The sequence below is a fragment of the Nuphar pumila genome, chromosome 13 (assembly GCF_984573655.1).
Source record: "Nuphar pumila chromosome 13, dmNupPumi1.hap1.1, whole genome shotgun sequence".
NCBI classification, from domain to species: Eukaryota; Viridiplantae; Streptophyta; class Magnoliopsida; order Nymphaeales; family Nymphaeaceae; genus Nuphar; species Nuphar pumila.
In genome coordinates this window covers 69,946,423-69,966,088 of record NC_143261.1, presented here as the reverse complement: position 1 = coordinate 69,966,088, position 19,666 = coordinate 69,946,423, and the positions used below count along the sequence as shown (strand labels likewise).

Here is a 19,666-nt window from a genome sequence, read left to right as displayed (position 1 = left end):
ATGTGACCAGCTTGCTCGTAGCATTGGACGAGACTTTCGTGCAACTGCTATTCATGGAGATAAGCCTCAAGGTGAGAGAGATTGGGTGCTGAATGAGTTCCGTGCTGGCAGATCTCCGGTATTAGTTGCCACATATGTTGCTGCTATAGGATTATGTTCATCGGATTGGCCGAACAGGAAGAGCTGGTGCTACTGGTGTGTCCTATACCTTCTTTTCTGACCAATATTAACATTCAGCATGTAATAAACCCAAATATTAAAACAAAAAATATTTTGAACTTCAAAGTAGCATTGGGTTTTGAACCAACAACTTTCCACCACAAAGAGACGTGTACTGACAGCTCATACCAACCATGCGGAGTCACTGTTGGTACTTTTTTTGAGAGGCAAGATGGGGTTAGTCAGATCCCTACCAGTCATACAACTATACCACAAGGTGACCTGCACTAGCTGCTCCTACCATACTATTGGAGCCCCATTAAAGGGGTACGAAAGGGAGAACAAAGATGGAGAGAAGAGATGGAAAGAAGAGAGGTCGTGAGAGATACGTGAGATGGAGAGAAGAGATGGAGAGAGGAGAGTACGTACCTGAATGGATTCATCGCCGGTCGGTGGAGGTAGTCGGACATCGGTGAAGGTCGCTGGATTCTGGATTCCGCCGATCGGTTGCCAGAGAAAGGAGAGAAGAAGGGAGGAGACTCAGATTGAGCTGCAACGTGAAAAAAACCCTAAAGCCCTTTCGGGTTTTGTTTTCATGGGTTTTTCAAAATCTCTATTTTGCCCTTCTTAAAAAAACTCGTTCTTTTAATTTTTTTTGGAAAAAAGGTTTAAAAAAAGGATAAACCTGTAAATCGCCCCCTTCGTACCCCTTTAATGGGGTGCACGTACCCCTTTAATGGGCTACACGCACCCCTTTGAAGGGGTACGTGCACCCCATTGAAACGTGCGCTTCCCAGTGTGTTTCCAAAATGCGTATCGGGGAAGCGCGTTTCCCCTACTATATCGGCGCTTCCGGTAACTCTGGTTTCAGTGCATTCAAATAGGAGAGACTCATGTGGTGTCATGTGAAAGGAAGCTCCAGAGTCTAAAATCCAAGAAATCGTACCTGGAGTGGAAGAAGTAGAAATTGTTGCACCTAATGTAGACGAAGAACCTTTCAAAAGTCGTTGTAGGGCTTCAATAAGATGATGTATAGACTCCTTCAGGTCTTCTCCTTTGTGATGTTTTCATTGTTCTTTTAGGTACTTCTACTACAACGACTTTCCTTTTGATTGGGACACTCTGGGTTAATGTGTCCTGGTTCTTGATAGAAGTAACATACAACCTTCCTTTTTTCATTGTTATTTTTCCAGAATTGAGGAGTTCTATAAGTCCTTATATTATTCCTAGGTCTAGCAATGACAAGAACTTCATCATTACCTTTAGACATATTAAGCCGAGTCTCGGCTTGGTAGACCTCTCCAAGAGCATTGTCAAGTGAGGTAGCAATAGATCTGTGAAGAATATTAAATCTCACTTGCTCGAACTTGGGTCTCAACCCATATAGAAATGTAAATGTGTTCTTTCTCTAATTGTTTTCTCCTTAATTCAATTGCCGCACCTTCCCAATTTGGCTCCATGAGATCAAGCTCATCCCATAAAAGGGAAAGAGTGTCAAAATAATCTCTCACTCTTATTCCCTTGTTTGGTGGTCTGCACCTTCTCTTGGGGATAATATTGTCGAGCAAGATCTTATTTTACAAACATGTTCTTCAAGAATATCCATGCATCACATGCTTTCTTAAATTTAACTAGACAGGCTGCTATCTTGAGTTTCATGCTATTTAGGAACTAAGATAGGATTTGTGCATTTTGGGCCTTCCAATCTTCAATTTTCTGTTGATATTCATTTAATGCCTTCTCTTTTTCTTCTTCATTTAGTGCTCTAACTTGATTTCCATCTCTTTTTGTAAGGGCAAGTTGGGGTTCACAAATAGAACCATTCACATGACCCCATAGCCTTTTTCCTTTGAGATGGTTTTCCATGGTGGCCACCCGCATAAGATAATTGAAATTGTTCAATTTATAGGCAATGACCGCCATAAATTCTTTTTTTCCCATGGTAAATAGATAAGTAATAGAAGAACCACCAACCTTGATGAAGAATGCCACCAACAAGCCTACACGTCCTCTCCAAATCACCAACAAAACACAGCCAAGAAGTTAAGTGAAAGGAGGGCTGATCATGAGAAAGAGAGTGTTGGCACGTTTCCCATTGCACTACCGAGAGGGTTCACAATCCACCAAAAGACATCAAATCCACTTTTGCTCTGATACCATGTCATGAACCAATAGGCGGAAGCATACATGTCACAACAATGGCGTTTCAATACATAATATATCAAGGTTCACTATGGAATCAAAGCACTTAAAGTGCATACACAAGAGGCCACTAAGGGCCAACACAAAGAGTAAAAAAAAGGTATAATTTTATTGAAAGCAAAATTCTTAAGAGAAGCTTGTGTTACAACATATATGAGAGCTTTATTTATAGAGTCAAAATGGTACATATGGGAGGCAGTCCAGCTAACTGTTGGACTGCCTCCAACGGTCATATTTATGACCGTTGGGAGCAGTCAGATCTGACAGCTAGTTGAACTGTCCCAACATTAATTGACTAAAGACAAAATATTAATAAAGACAATACAAAATGTAAAATAGAAAAGACAAAAAAGGCATGTGCAGTCTCTAGTAGACTGTGCCTATCACAATAGGATAAAAAGACTATTGTGCCCCTACTGGGCACAACATATCATGAGTGAAATGACCAACATACCCCTATTGGGTAAATTAGTTTAGATATACAAAAATATATATATTAACACTACTCGGATCATTGATTTATGGTTCCCTAGCTTCTTGGATGCTATCCACTGTTTGGCCAGATTCATTCTTTTTTTACTCTAAAATTGAAAAACTTAATTTACTGCTTTAATAGGCTCTATCATGCTGCTTTACTACGTATAAAATAAGACCTATATGTGCATTATGTTAAAAATTGTAAATATATATATATATATATATAATGTAAATTTATATAAATATATTTTTCTTGTAACTAGTTTAGAATAATTAGGTTAGTTTTATTTTTTTTGGTCTTGTTTGAACTAGTCAACACTTGTTGACTAGTCAACAAGAGAGTCGTTGGATCCTCCCAGCGACTCTCTTGGAGCCTCTCATGTTTGTGTATATATAGGGGTTGAAACCCCTCTCAAATGTAATGCTTCTGGCATGAAGGTTATCAATAAAATATTATTTATTTTTAAGCTTCTTTTGTTGCCCCTTGTGTGAGTTTTGTGAGAAAGTCCATTTATGGCTTTTTGGTGTGTTTTGTGAGTGAGCCCATTTGTGACTTTTTGTGTTCACTTTAGCATTGTGGTGAATCTTGTTGGTGGCTACTGTTTTCTTTACATGGTATCAGAGCAAGGTTGACTCTTGACTCTTGAGGATTGTATATTGCCTCGTTTTCCATGCTTGTGGGAGAAAGAAAGAATTTCTTGGTGATTCAAGTGCTCGTGTGTTCGTGGTGGTGTGCTCATACTACTACTCTCCTTTCTCACCTATTATTGTTCTTTTTTCTTTTATTCTCTTTCTCTCTATTTTGTAAGGATGGATGACAATGAGAAAGTCACCATTGTACCCATGAAACTCAATGATACTAATTTTGTAACGTGGTCTTCAATAATGAAGCACCACATATGGGAAAAAGGATTGTGGAGATTAATTGATGGTTCTGATCCGAAGCCTAAACTAGTCATCACAAGGGTAGAAAACGAAAAAGAGGTGCCTCTTACCGATGGGGAGAAGACTAAGGCTCTATCCACTTATGAAAAAAAGTGGAAAGAGTAGAGAATAGGGCATGTAAAGATCATGTCTTGGTTAATCAATAGCATTGATATTAAAAAATCTAGTCTCGCAAAATTTAAGTATGCTAACAAAACTTGGAAATACCTTAAGAATATGTATTCTCTTAAGGATATCGCTCATGTGTGCAATCTTCAAAATAAAGTTCGGACAATGACTCAAAAAAACAAAAGTATTAGAGAATACTACAATGAATTGTCCACACTTTGAAAAGAATTATCTATTTTTGAGCCTAAGTGGCATTATGTGAAAGATATAGAGCTCCGACAAAAGCAACTTGATGCAGAACATTTCTATCAATTTATAAATGGCTTGAGACCGGAGTTTGAAAGCACCAAATTCACTCTTCTTCATAGAGGAAAAGTACCCTCTATTATTGACACTATTGAAGAATTGAGTATGGAAGAGAACAGGTTAAAGGGGCACTCTTTGAAAAATGAAGATGACTCGGTTTTGGCCATCTCTAGACCGAGAAACTGCATGCGCCCCTATAAACCACCTCATTAAAAGCAAGGAAATGAGCATGATAACAAGCCTTATTGGAAACAAGTCAATGATTATGACAGGAAAAAATTTATTTGTTATAACTATCATGAACCCAGTGACACTAAGCCTCAATGTCTAAAGTTTAGAAGAAGGGAGCAAAATAAGGTGGCTTCAGTTGGCTCTTCACAAGAAACTAATGATGCACCCGTATCAATGGCACAACTTATGGAGATTCTCTAACCACTTATTAAAGAGGTATCTTCTTCAAATGAAGCCCCAATTGGAACAGTAGTTTTATCCTTCTTCGATCCCGATAAAACTCCTTGACTTTTTTTATTCTGGTGCTTCCTTTTATATGACCCCTAATAGTAAAATTTTATCTGAATGTTATACCAACTCAAGCATGTCAAATGTTTTTATAACTGATGGAACATCTCTTGAAATAGAAGGAATAGAAAATTTTGATTTTTTTTTACAAAACTCCAAACAATTTACCATTCCAAAAGTTAGATATATTCCCAAATTAAATTTAAATCTCTTATCAGTTTCATAAATATCTGACCATGGATATAATGTCTTCTTCTCTTCTGATGGATGCTGGGTACAGGATCACCAGTCAGGAAAGCTGATTGGGGAAGGCCATAGATAAGGAGGTCTCTATTACATGATTTTTTTTTAAATACCCAAGGATGCCTTTTGTTATAGTGTTAAGAAATTAAAATTGGATATATGGCACAAACGACTTGGTCATCCTAATGTATCCAAAATTCAATATTTTCCAAATATGGAAAAATTTTGTGACTTTGAAAATTTAATGTGTAAAGATTGTATTCTTGGAAAAATGAAGAGATTACTATTTCATGAAAGAACTTTCTTTTCTTTTAGACCGCTTTAGCTAATACATTCAGATGTTTGGGGGTCAGCATCAGTTATATCAAAGGGTAGATATGCATATTATGAGATTTTTGTTGATGATTTTTCTAGGTATACTTGGATCTACTTTCTCAAACATAAATATAAGGTCTTCTCACATTTTCAAATATTTCACAATTTGGTCAAAAATAAGTTTGAAAATGATATTTCTATTTTTTGCATAAATTCATAGGGAGAATTTTTATCTAAGGAATTTAAAGATTATCTAAATTTGCGTAGTATCACACATCAAAGATCTTGCCCTCATACACCACAACAAAATGATTTGGCTGAACAAAAACACAGACATATTATGGAAACAACTAAAACTCTACTAATAACAAATCAAGCGCCAAAGAATTTTTGTCTGAAGCAACCCTAACTACTATGTATCTCATCAATAGAATACCTTTTTCTTATTTACAAAATATAACACCAGTTGAAACACTCTTTAAAGTATCTCCTGATTATGCTAAACTAAGAGTTTTTGGGTGCAAATATTTTATTTTTACTAACAAAAATGATAAACCCTCCTCTCGTGCTATTCTTTGTGCCTTCTTCGATTATGCAGATAACCAAAAAGACTACAGGTGCTTTGATCTTAAAAATAAAAAATTATATGTCTCACGTAATGTGACCTTTTAAGAAAAAGAAAGTAGATGAGTATTCCCTTTTATTTGATTTAAGTTCAAGTCATGAAAAATGTGATTATGAATGTGATCTGGATAGTGGTCTTGATATAATTGATGAATGTCATCTTGATAATAGTCATGATGATATAATTACCGAAGAGCAACCTCATTGGAACAAAAATTATTTACAATATTCTAGGCGTAGGGAACTTAACCAACCATGTGCACTAGAGAAATATGTTGAACAACATGAAGTTTATACTAGAAGGTCATCCAGGATTTCCAAACCACCTAGAAAGTTTGTATCTTATAATTCTTTTTCTCCAAAATACAAGGCATTTATTGCATTAATCCATTCATATGTAGAACCTTCAACCTATACTCAAGCTAAAGAACATTCTGAATGGGTAGAAGCCATGAGAATAGAGTTAGAAGCTTTAGAAAGGGCTAATACTTAGACCATTCAAGATATTCTAAAAGGGAAGAATCCTATAGGTTGTAGGTGAGTATACAAAATTAAAACAAAAAGTGATGGAACTCTTGAAAGATATAAAGTCAGATTAGTTGCCAAGAGATATTTTCAAGAATATGACATAGAATACGAGAAAAAATTTGCCTAATCGCTAGAATGACGACTATTTGAACTCTAATAGCATTAGCATCTGTTCGAAAATGGCTTATATTTCAAATGGATGTTAAAGATGTTTTTCTTAATAGAAACCTAGTTGAATAAGTTTATATGGAGGCTGTGAAATTGTCTATAAAAAGACAATACGCATATGAGCACAAATAATATAGAAAAGATGTGCACGAAGGCACTCTCACAACACTTGAACAAAGTACACAAAAACGTAAAAATAATAAACATGCACAATGGCATGTATTTTATAGAAAGAACCAAATGCTTGAGACTCTCAAGCTTAGGAAAAACAAGAGGGGAACACCCCTATTTATACAAGAAGAAGGAGGTGCAAAGGGGCTCCCAAAGGAGTCGTTGGGGAGCCCCCAACGATCACATTTGTGACCGTTGGGGGCCCCCAACGACTCTATTGGGGGACCCCCAATGCACCTTTTATGAAAGGTAAAAAGAATAAAAATAAAAAATAAAAGGATACAAAAAATAAAAATAAAAAGATACAACATATTCCAAATGGAATATGCGCAAGAAGAGAAATTACAATTATACCCTTATCGGGTAAACAAGAAGAAAAATATATAAATATACATATTTATATATATAGAGATACATATACATATAAATATTATATGTATATGTATCTCTAGATATATAAGTATATATATTTATATTTACATCATCGATTTTAGGAGATACATTTTAACACCCCCCTCAAACTTACGGTGTGATAACCGCAAGTTTGCCAAGGAGGAAATGAAATCTGGGCGAACATAGAGCTTTGGTGAAGAAGTCAGCAAGCTGATACTCAGACGTTACGTATGGTAGATCAATGAGCTTCTTCAAGTATTCTTCTCTGACATAATGGCAGTCCATCTCTATATGCTTTGTTCGCTCGTGAAAGGTGTGATTTTTGGCAATATAAATTGCACTTTTGTTGTCACAGCACAACTTTGTTGGTTCTCTGATAAATACTCCCATATCTTCCAAAAGTCGTCGAATCCATACAATTTCCATGGTGGTAGATGCCATGGCTCTATATTCGGCTTCAGTGGATGACAGAGAGACCTTCTGTTGCTTCTTACATCGCCATGAGATCAAAGACTCACCTAAGAAAACACAGAAACCAGTGGTGGAGTGACGGTTACTAGGGTCACCTCCCCAATCTGAGTCAGTATAAGCAAACAATTTCAATTCAGAAGAAGAAGATATGAATACTCCCTTATTCACAGTTCCCTTTAAGTATCTGATGATGCGAAGCACAACACTCATATGAACGGTTGTAGGAGCGTGCTGAAACTGGCTGGCTATGTGTATAACATGTGACAAATCGGGTCGAGTAATGCTAAGATACATTAAGGAACCTACCAACTGCCTGTAAGGAGTAGGATCGGTTAGAGGAACACCGTCGTCAATATTCATTTTTGCTCCCACAACTTCAGGAGTTTCACATACTTTGTCATCAGAAATACCTGACCTGTCAATAATCTCGCAGGCAAGTTTAGACTGAGATAGAAAATAACCACGTTGCGAATAGGCAACCTCAATTCCAAGAAAATATGTCAGAAACCCTAAGTCTGACATCTCAAATTTTGAAGTCAAGACGGACTTAATACCCTTGACTCCTTGAACATCATCTCCTGTAATTAACATATCATCAACGTAGAGCAACAAGATTACAATCTCTGCATTAGATTTTCTAGTAAACAAAGCAGTGTCAGTATAACATGAGGAAAAACCATTTTTCAGCATTACACTGGTAAACCTGTCATACCAGGCTTTGGGAGCCTGCTTTAAACCATAGAGAGCCTTTCGAAGACGAAGAACTTTATCTTTAGGAATTATCATGCCTGGTGGGGCATCCATATATACTTCTTCGTTGAGATCACCATTTAAGAAGGCATTTTTAACATCCATTTGAAAGATGTTCCAATTTTTAATAGATGCAATAGTAATAAGACACCTAACCGTAACCATTCGAGCTACAGGGGCAAAGGTTTCTTCGTAATCAATTTCATACTCTTGCCCATACCCTTTAGCAACTAAGCGAGCTTTATACCTTTCTAGAGAACCGTTGCTCTTAGTTTTAACTTTAAAGACCCATCGACAGCCTATAGTTTTCTTTCCTATAGGTAGAGTTTGGAAATCCCAAGTTTCTGCCCTTTTAAGAGCATCAAGTTCACTTTGCATGGCTTCTTGCCATTCTATACATTTTTTAGCTTCTTCAAAATTTCTTGGTTTAAAATAAGAGTGAATGACACTTAGACAAGCCCTATATCAGGGTGAAAAAGAATCAAAAGAGACAAAACGAGTTGGAGGTCTTCTATTCCTTTCAGATCTTCTATGGTCAAGAGGGGTGAAAAGCTCATTATATTGATCAATAGCACTTCTAAAGGTGTCTTGGTTTCTACGAGAGTAGGTTATAGGCTCACTTGGAACTCTACTTTCTGGATCATTGAGTGAATTATGTTCACCAATATCTTCATCATTTTCCTCATCATGGTTTAATGATACATCATCATCACTAGATATGTCATCATTACTAGACAATAAGTCGAATAAGAAGGAGTAATCAAAATTTTCTTGTTGAGAAACATTTTTTTCAAAACCACTCTCATTTTCTAAAAAAGTTACATTTCTAGAGACATATAGCTTATCATCTCGAAGGTCGTAACAACAAAAACCTTTTTGAGTTTCGGAATAACCAAGAAAAGCACAAGGAATAACCTTGGGAGAAAGTTTGTCATTCTTATTCGTAAGTATGAAACACTTACATCCAAAGACTCTTAACCTATTATAATCAGGTTCAAGCTTATGTAATACCTCAAAGGGAGATATTTTACCTAATAGCCTAGATGGTAAGCGATTTATCAAATAAACAGAAGCAAGAGCTGCTTCAGCCCAAAAAATTTTAGGAATATTTTGAGATATAAGGAGAGTCCTAGTGGTCTCGATAATATGTCTATGTTTTCTTTCAGCCAACCCATTCTATTGAGGCGTTTTAGGACAGGACCTTTGGTGAACAATACCGTGATACTCGAGATATACCTTAAATTGATTGGAGAGATATTCTCCTCCAGAGTCACTTCTAAAAATCTTTATGTTACTGCTGAATTGGTTCTTAATCATTGAATGAAAATTTTTAAAACATGAAAACACTTCATGTTTAAACTTAAGAAAATATATCCACGAATATCTGGAAAAGTCATCCACAAATATTACGTAATAGGAAAAGCCTCCTTTTGAAACAACAGGTGCAGGTCCCCAAACATCCGAATGGACAATTTCGAAAGTTTTAGAAGAGAACATAGTTCTTTGCTCAAAAGGTAAACTTCGCATTTTTCCAAGAATACAGTCATTACAAGAAAAAGAGCTTTTACATAGGTCTTTTGCAAAATGTAAATATGATAACTTGGTAATATTAGGATGACCAAGTCTTTTGTGCCATACATTTATATCTTTATGTCGGGCAACATTACACAAAACTTTTGGAACTTGAAGAGATTCCATATAATATAAATCTCCTCTTCTAAAGCCTTCCCCAATCAATTTCCCGGACTGGCGATCCTGTATTAAACATTTATCAAAAGAGAATTTAATATCGCAGCCATGGTCCGTGAGTTGAGAAACAGAGAGGAGATTTAAGTTTAGTTTAGGTATAAATCTGATTTTTGGAATAAAAAACTCTTGAGTTTCAAAATTACCTATTCCTTTCATTTCAAGAGAGGTTCCATCCGCAGTGGAGACAAAAGATGGGGAACCATTTTTTGAGTAATCGGAGAGTGAGAAAATGTTTGGGGACATATGAAAGGATGCACCGGAGTCCAAAAGCCAAGAGATTTTACCTAGAGAAGAAGAAGTGGATACGGCCGCACCAGAGGTAGATCCCTTGAGGAGAGGTTGAAGAGCTTCCACTATTTGATTTATAGAGAGGGTCTCACTTGAAGATGCCTCCTCTTTCTGTGGTACACCAGTGGTAGCCATGGCTAGGAGCTTCTTCCATTTGGGACAAACGGGTTTGATATGCCCCGGTTCTTTACAAAAATGACAAATAGTTTTGCTATAGTCCCTTTTCCCTCTTTGTCCACCATTTTCTCCTTGATTTTGAAATTTAAAGTGAGGGGGACGATAGGTTCTTACATTGTTTCCGGGTCTCGATACGGCATTAACCTCACTATTTTCTTCAATACTACAAGGAACCGCAAGAACATTCGGTCCTTGTTTACATAAATTCATACGAGTCTCTTCACCACTTAATTTGGTGAAAACATCTTCAAGAGAAGGGGGGGAAAATGAGGAGAGGAGAGATGTCCTTATTTGCTCAAATTTGGGCCTTAGCCTATTCAAAAAGTTGAAGAACCGATCTTCTTCAAGTTGCTTGTGACGGAGCTCAATTGCTTCTCCACTCCATTTTGGTTCAAGCATTGCAAGCTCATCCCAAATAGAGGAAAGATCGGCAAAGTATTCCCTAATCGTCATTTCACCTTGAGTAAGGGAGATAGCCTTCTTTTGAAGGTAATACTTATGAGAGAGATCCCTTGATGTGTACATTTTTTCAAGATAATGCCAAGCTTCCGATGCCTTTTTGAATTTGATAATGTTGGCATTAATCTTGGTTTCCACGGATGAGAAAAACCATGAAAGAATCTTGAAATTCTTCATTTCCCATTCATCGTGCTTCTTGGAGTATTCTTCAAGGGCTTTGGTTCTTTCTTCTCCCTCAAGAATCTTGATTTCGCTTCCATTTACCACGGTAATCTTGGGTTCCGGTTCCGGAATTGTGCCAAGTACATATCCCCGTAGGCCCTTCCCTTTTATGTGAGCCTCCATATTTCCGGCCCAAACATGATAGTTGGACCCATTTAATTTGAAACCAAGGGCAAAATTGGACTCTTTTTCGCCCATTAGAGAGTAAAGAGGTAGAGGAAAAAGCGTACCAACACAATATTTCCAACACCAACTTTGCACAAGATTCTTCTAAAATATTTGAGAAGAAAGATCCACCACTTCAAACTTCAAAGATCGGAAGGCACGTTTTTCGAGGCACTCGAAAATAGAGAATCCCACGATCCTCAATAATCAACCTTGCTCTGATACCATGTGAAATTGTCTATGAAAAGACAATACGCATACCAGCACAAATAATATAGAAAAGATGTGCACGAAGGCACTCTCACAACACTTGAACAAAGTACGCAAAAGCGTAAAAATAATAAACATGCACAATGGCATGTATTTTATAGAAAGAACCAAATGCTTGAGACTCTCAAGCTTAGGAAAAACAAGAGGGGAACACTCCTATTTATACAAGAAGAAGGAGGTGCAAAAGGGCTCCCAAAGGAGTCGTTGGGGAGCCCCCAACGGTCACATTTGTGACCGTTGGGGGCCCCCAACGACTCTATTGGGGGACCCCCAATGCACCTTTTATGAAAAGGTAAAAAGAATAAAAATAAAAAATAAAAGGATACAAAAAATAAAAAGAAAAAGATACAACATATTCCAAATGGAATATGTGCAAGAAGAGAAATTACAATTATACCCTTATCGGGTAAACAAGAAGAAAAATATAGAAATATACATATTTATATATATAGAGATACATATACATATAAATATTATATGTATATGTATCTCTAGATATATAAGTATATATATTTATATTTACATCATCGATTTTAGGAGATACATTTTAACAGAGGCACCACCAGGTATAAGTGTTCCTAAGGGTGAAGCTCTTTGTTTGGAAAAGGCTCTCTATTGACTTAAACAAGCCCCAAAGGCTTGGTATGACCAGTTTAGTCGAGTTATGCTTGATATTGGATTTAGAACTTGTTTGACTAACACTGTACTGTTTGTTAAGATTTCTGATGCATGTATTATTATTCTTCTTCTCTATGTAGACAACATGATCATCACCAAAGGAGATAAACAAGGAGCTGAAAATATTAAAAAACTTCTCAAAAAATATTTTGAAATGACTGATGTAGGCTTCTTAAAATATTTCTTAGGAATCGAAATTGCTTACTCTCCTAGAGGATATTTATTATCTTGGTCTAAATTTGCTTTTGACATTGTCTCAAGGTCTGATATTACAGATGATAAGAAAGTTGACACCCTTGAGATTGCCAATACCAAGATTCGAATTGATGATAGAAAACTTCTTGAAGATCCTATTCCTTACAGACAACTTATTGGAGCACTCTCTTACCTTTTAATTACTAGACTTGACATAACACACATTGTATACACAGTTAGTCAATTTCAACACGCTTCCACTTCTATTCACATGGGAGCTATTTTGCGTATTATTAGATATATTAAGACTTCTCTTTTTCGAGACCTCTTTCTATCTGCTTCATCTTTTTTAGATTTAATTGTTTATACTGATGCTGACTGGGGAGGTGATCCCAATAACAGACACTCAACCATAAGTTTTTGTGTTTTTTTAGGTAAATATCTGATTTCATGGTAGTACAAAAAACAACAGAAGGTTTCACTTTCATCAACTGAGGCTGAATATCGGGCCATGACAAGTACAACGATGGAGGTAGTCTGACTCAGAAGGTTGTTGGTTGATATGGGAGCTTAAGTGACAGGAGTCTCCCGTATGTGTTGTGACAACAAGAGTGTGATCTACATTGTCAGTAATCATACTTTTCATGAACGTACTAAACATGTCGAAATGGATTCCCACTATGTTCGAGAGGAGTATCTTCATGGGACCATTGATCTTCCTTATGTTACATCAGAATACCTGTTAGCAAATTTCTTCACCAAACCTCTCATTGCTCCCTGTTTCCACTTCTTATTAGGCAAACTTTTGGTTATTGTACTGTAAGCTTGAGGGGGAGTGTTAGAAATTGTAAATATATATTTATATATATATATTATGTATATTTATATAAATATATTTTTCTTGTAACTAGATTAGAATAGTTAGGTTAGTTTTTATTTTTTTTGGTCTTGTTTGAACTAGTCAACACTTGTTGATTGGTCAACAAGAGAGTCGTTGGGAGGACGAACGGCTCTATTGAGAGTCGTTGGACCCTCCCAATGACTCTCTTGGAGCCTCTCATGTTTGTGTATATATAGGGGTTGAAACCTATCTCAAATGTAATGCTTCTTGCATGAAGGTTATCAATAAAATATTATTTATTTTTAAGCTTCTTGTCTTGCCCCTTGTGTGGGTTTTGTGAGAAAGCTCATTTGTGGTTTTTTGGTGTGTTTTGTGAGTGAGCCCATTTGTGGATTTTTGTGTTCACTTTAGCATTGTGGTGAATCTTGTTGGTGGCTTCCATTTTCTTTACACATTATTGGTTAGAAATGAGGCCTATATTCTATCTGTACTGGGAGAAGATGGTTAGTAGGAAAAAGAACACTTCATGTTAGTTGGCTTCTATGTTATGCATCATTTTTTGACCATCTCTTTGCATATTGTTTGTCAGATTGTTATTGTGCTGTTTATTGGGGTCCATGGAAATGCTAGTGTTTCTCTCCTTTGATGGTAGACCATGTGCTCTTCCTTTCTAATTTGGGTGTCTCTTTCCTCTGCACTTAGGCGACTAGGTTCTGCTCCACTTCCTTCACAGGGTGGCTCCTTGATTGTAGTGATATAAAAAGACTAAAAATTTTGTGATAGGAATACTACTGAGAAACTGTTATATTATTCTTTCTAGAAATTTTCATATCTTCGTTGGTAGCATTATTAATTTTGAGTAGGCTATGATGTTCTACAATTTGGTCCCTTTTCCCCTCTGGAAGCTGCCAATCATACTGCTTTTAAACTAATGGATATACGAATGCATTTTGGTATGGAGATATTGAGGGGACAGGATATTTGCAGCTGAGATTGGGGCCTTCAGACTGTCAATTTTGTACATTTGCTAACAGCAAGAAACCCTTTGGTCTCATTATTGATGTAGGAACTTGGTTTCAGAATTCCAACATGAAAATGATGCAGTTCACTCTTTTTTACCTGGATGATATAGCATTATTTGCCATGTGATCACTTATACTCCTTGCAAATGGCCTGGCAGGTACAAAGGCTTGCACATGTCTGTTGGTTGTTCATGATTTCCTGTATAACTTATTTTCTTTCTATAATGCAGGTTTGCCCGTGTTGGATCTATTGTTTTGGCGCTTCATGATGCAAGCGATGTGTTCTTGGAAATCGGAAAGATGTCAAAATACAGTGGAGCTGAGGGGACTGCTAGCTTTGCGTTTATTCTTTTTGTGTTATCTTGGATAATTCTTCGCCTTTTATGTTACCCATTCTGGATTATCCGGAGTACAAGGTCAGTTAATGTTTCATGTTACAGTTTGTAGTTTACTTAGAAGTTAGAAGTCCTTATGGTTTCAAACTTTCAATATAAAGACAATGAATTTTTGTTTATGAGCATGACAAGGTTTTATAACTAAATGGAAATTTTAAATATGTTCGGAATTAAAAGTTTATGGAACTCTCTTTCAATATGAACTTGTTATTAAGTATTCAAATATTTCTATAATGTTTATACTGCATTTCATATTTGGGATTTCTGACATCTTTATGTTAAAAACTTTATTGAATAACTTGATTTCTCCTGTACCATCTATATATTGCTGTATGAATAACTGAAATGCCAGACAGTGCCACCTGAACAAAAGGAAGCATGTTGATGTCATCATCATTTGACTTCAGTTTTTCACTAGATTCAGTCCTTGTCTGCACATGGCATTTATTCTTTTATTTGTTCTTTCTTGTATTAAGTCATTCTAATGCATTACTTAGACAAAAAGGGTAAAACAGGAACGCTACTGGTGGGAATTGGGCTGATCTGTCAGACTTTGGGGTGACCTGAACCCAGAAAGGCCTGGTCCAATAATTGTCTGGCTGGACTTTGTCTGAGGTCCTATTTGGTTCAGGCATAAAGTTTGACCTATGGCTTGCCCATTTGATCTTCCAACTGCAATAAATTTACTTCTTTTCGCATGAATTTTGAGATAGGAGCACTTAGGGGTGGCAAAACCTGACACGACCCGCCAACCCGCCTCTTAGGCGGGTTCGGGTTGGGCTTAAACTAACCCGTTCAATAAACGGGTCGACCCGCCTAACCCGTTTATTAAACGGGTCGGGTTCGTGTTAGGGGTATGCCAACCTGGCTGACCCGTTTAATAAACAGGTTAGGCGGACGGGTCAACCCGCCAACCTGACTTGCCAACCCGCCCGCTAACCCACCAACCCGTTTACCCGACCCAACCTGTTTATTAAACGGTTGGCGGGTCGTGTCGGGTTACCCGTTTAATAAACGGGTCGGGTTCGTGTTTGCCACAGCCGACCCGTTTAATAAACGGGTCGGGTTCGGGTTGAGGTATGCTGACCCGCCAACCCGCCGGGTCGACCCGCCAACCCGACCCGATTGCCACCCCTAGGAGCACTGCTATCTAAGGTTTTTCACCCATGTCACATGGATCTGACTAAAGAACACAGAGGCATGCTATTCTTGCCTAGTCTCCCATTTAGAATGGTATATTAAAGGCACATGGCATGGAAGCAAAATTGAAGAATCCCTATGACATGGTTTTTCAACAAAATTGTCTGTTTGCGTGTGTGTACAGACATGAACACATGATTCCAATGAGTATCATTTCTCGTATTTGACATGAAATGTTCCCCTAGTAAAAGCCTGGTGGCATTTTCTGCTAATGGGGACTAATAGAACCAAATAACCGATATGTCAGGTTACAGTACGATGCCCTGTTGGTAAGTTTCAGGTAAGTCCTTCAAGCTATTTATGCATGACATCATACTTAAGAACTTGCTTTCTACTCTTCATATTGTATCATTCAAACTTGCACAATAATCTGGCATAAACTTCTGATAGGTTCCATTGGATTATTTGTTATATTCATCCTGGTATTTTGTGCTCTTTCGGAAAGGGTACTTCTAACATGTTGAATTGTCAATGCAGTAAGTAATTTTCATTTTCTATGTATAAAAAAAAATGTATCAAAAAAAGTAAATGTCATTTTCTGCCAATATCTTTTGGGTAATTAAGATGTTGAAATTTCCCTTTCATGTTTTTCTTGAGCCTTCCATGAAGTATCATCAATTCATCATGCTACCTTCCTCTTCATTGAGCGTGGAGACTGAAATTATGTAGCAAACTTGTTATTTCTGACATTTTAAAACATTGGTGGAGCAGATGCATATAAATAGGCATTTAAGTTAAAACTTGGTCACCCTATTTCTGCTTAACAAAATATTGTTTTTCTTGCAGTTATGAGGTTATATTAACCTTGGACAAGGATAAACACAAGGTCGAAGGACCCATATACTACTATGTATTCAATACTCTGCTCCTGTGCTTGCTTGTTCTTAACGTTTACTGGTGGGTGTTGATCTACCGGATGCTTGTTAGGCAAATCCAGGCAAGAGGCAAGATTAGTGAGGATGTACGATCTGGTAAGTTGCATGTCTGATTATGCACCTTATCAAGAAAAATAATTTATTGCTATCTTACAGCCTTTTTGTTGCTTCATTTATGTGAATATGCATCCACTACTTTAGACCCCCAAAAATATGCATTTCAATGTGTATGATGGATGCACCTTTGATTAGTTATTTTATGTACCTTATCATTTTTATGATTGTACAGTGTAGTATGAGATTCTCTTCCAATGTTAGCAATACCGTTTTGATTTTTTTACCTGGAAGCCCTGGTAGGTGTGGACTCGAAATATTTATGCTTAATTCTAGCTATGAGGTGGGTCTAGCTATGAGGTGGAACCCACTTAACGGGACCTAACAGCATAAGAATTGGTGTTATTTTGTGCTAAACATTACTTTAAGAAATAGAAAAACATTTTTTCAAAGTTTGGACACTGAAGGAGAGAATGTCCATGAACGAAAATAGTTTTTTTCCAGTGTATTTGCCTTTCTTCCTTTTGCCTACTAGGCATAGTTGCTTAAGATTTAGGCATCTACAGGAACACATTATAATATAGCTCTTTTTCTTACCAAAGCAACAGTAATACTAGTCAGGGATTTGAATTGGATTAAGCTCTCATAGTGCTTGAGCCTGGCTCGTGTAAGGATTTCTTGGATTGGACTAGCTTGTTTAAGTTTCCCAAGGAAATAATATGGATCCCCATAACTTTTTTAGGCTACAATGAAACACGAAACAGACTATACCCTTATTTGCACAAATCAGCTTGAGCTGAACTTGGGCCTGTTAAACTGCAAACAGCTGAGAATGGGGATTGGTGCAGCTTATGCATTGGTCCATGCAATCTCAAAATTTGGACATGGAGTTCTTACAAAGTGAACTGTTCTCTCTATAAGATTTGGTGGCTTGTAAGGGAGGCTGAACTAAGCCACTACATGATGGTAGGTTGTGGAGGTCCATTTATTATCCTGTTTAATTTTGATGAGAGCTCTACTTACAAGTTAATTTTGTTCCTCATTTTGAGGCTATGGGTCTAGCAGTGAAAACCTAGGGAATCACTGGCACTTGTTGATGCATGTTGATATGCTTCCAATTGCATGGGGATCCTCTATCATGAGGTTCCCACCTTGAACCAGTTAAGCCATTGCAGGCAGAACCTTAACATAGTCTGTAGAACGGAATGCAAATTTAGTCACTCTTTTTACATAACATTTGTGCTATCGACCTCCATGAACGTGTATATCTGGTATAACTTGTTCTTGAATTTTTTATTTCTTTGTTATAGATTCTGAAGGTGAAGGTGAAGATGATAATGATGATTGAACCCTGAACAAAGACTATTTCTCATAGTGTATGTATCTGTTCGTCCTTACATAAATTTCTATACTTTCTGCAATACAGTTGTCGTATTGTCTAATTCTTTGGCATAATCTTTATATTATTTACTCAGTTTTTAATCTAGCAGATGGTTTATGTCTTTCACATATGGATTCCTGACAGGTGAATTTCCATTCTTTTTCATGTATGCTGAAAGTTTTTTTCTGAAGCAGTTTAAACTCTACCATTAAAGTGCTCAGGATGAGATAATGACGTGGACCTGGCAGCGATGAACCGTGTACATTAATTCAAAGAAAACATTCTGAAAGCAGAGAGATTAATATTCATCAATTAGTTTTTTTTTTTCTCCTTTGGTCCCATATTATCTGCTTCATTGATTTTCATCAACATCATTTTGTCACTCTGAAAGATTAACGAGGAGGTTTAATGTGTAAACATTCTTTGTATTTGCTTATTGGCATGAGCATAATGACAAAAACATCTTTTAGGGCGTGTTTGCACATGCCTTCTCCACAAGGAGAAGTTTACCAGGGAGAAAAAAGTCACTGGGGACTATTTCTTCCCACTTTTTGAGGAGATATACTCTGAAATCGAGGGGGGGTAAAGGGCGTGTTTGATGGTGCATGTGGGGCCTACCCAAAAAACAAAAGTTTCTCCTCTGTGGATGTCATAAATGGATTTCTTGGAAATTTCACTATACAATTGTTTAGATTTCTCATGTCCTAGATTTGTGGGAACCATTATTAAATAGGTTTTCTTTTTAGTTATTTTTTGGGAATTATAACAATGTGAAGGTTTGATATCTTCACTTGCATGTGCTTCAAATTTTATTCAATGTATCTGGAGCAATCTTTTCCTTGTCAAAATCTAAAGAGAGCCTGAATTTTAGATGGGTTCAAAGTTTTCAAATTTTCAGATGCAATTTTGTGTTTCGGATGGCTTTGAATAGGTCACTCATGGACTTCTAAGGTTCTAGGTGCATGGTAATCTCTCTCTCTCTCTCTCTCTCTCTCTCTCTCTCTCTCTCTCTCTCTCTCTCTCTCCATTTTTGAAGGAATGGCGCAGATCTCTCTTTGTGTGCGTGTGTGCATTCTGCCTTAATGAGATGTGCAGTGGGAATAAATGTGACAAATCCAGGGCCAAATTGAATCAAATGCAGTTAATATGATGAGGAATATGTGTAATTTTTATTTTTTTTATTTATTGCATTGACAAATTACACCCAAGATCGGAGACCTGGTCGTGCCGGTCTTAGCCTGTCAAACCTAAAAGTCACTGTCCTAGAGACATAAAACTCCATGGTCACCATCCCGAACCCCAGCGAGCCTTCAAAA

The 19,666-nt window shown here is 37.0% G+C and overlaps 1 protein-coding gene across 3 annotated transcripts in view; it reads left to right on the top strand.

Moving 5' to 3' along the window:
• LOC149818638 (ASC1-like protein) overlaps window positions 1–19,099 on the top strand; it is a 79,590-nt gene extending 60,491 nt beyond the window's left edge. Inside the window, exons 4-7 of one of the 3 annotated variants that reach the window (XM_089985234.1) lie at window positions 14,676–14,861; window positions 16,827–17,011; window positions 18,280–18,345; window positions 18,545–19,099. In XM_089985234.1, coding sequence (XP_089841360.1) covers window positions 14,676–14,861; window positions 16,827–17,011; window positions 18,280–18,317 — 409 coding nt within the window. In that variant the 3' untranslated portion in view covers window positions 18,318–18,345; window positions 18,545–19,099. Of the gene's footprint in view, window positions 1–14,675; window positions 14,862–16,826; window positions 17,012–18,279; window positions 18,346–18,459 lie in introns of all 3 variants that reach the window. The other 2 variants (XM_089985233.1, XM_089985235.1) reach the window with 2 other exon arrangements.
• The last annotated feature ends 567 nt before the right edge of the window (window positions 19,100–19,666 follow it).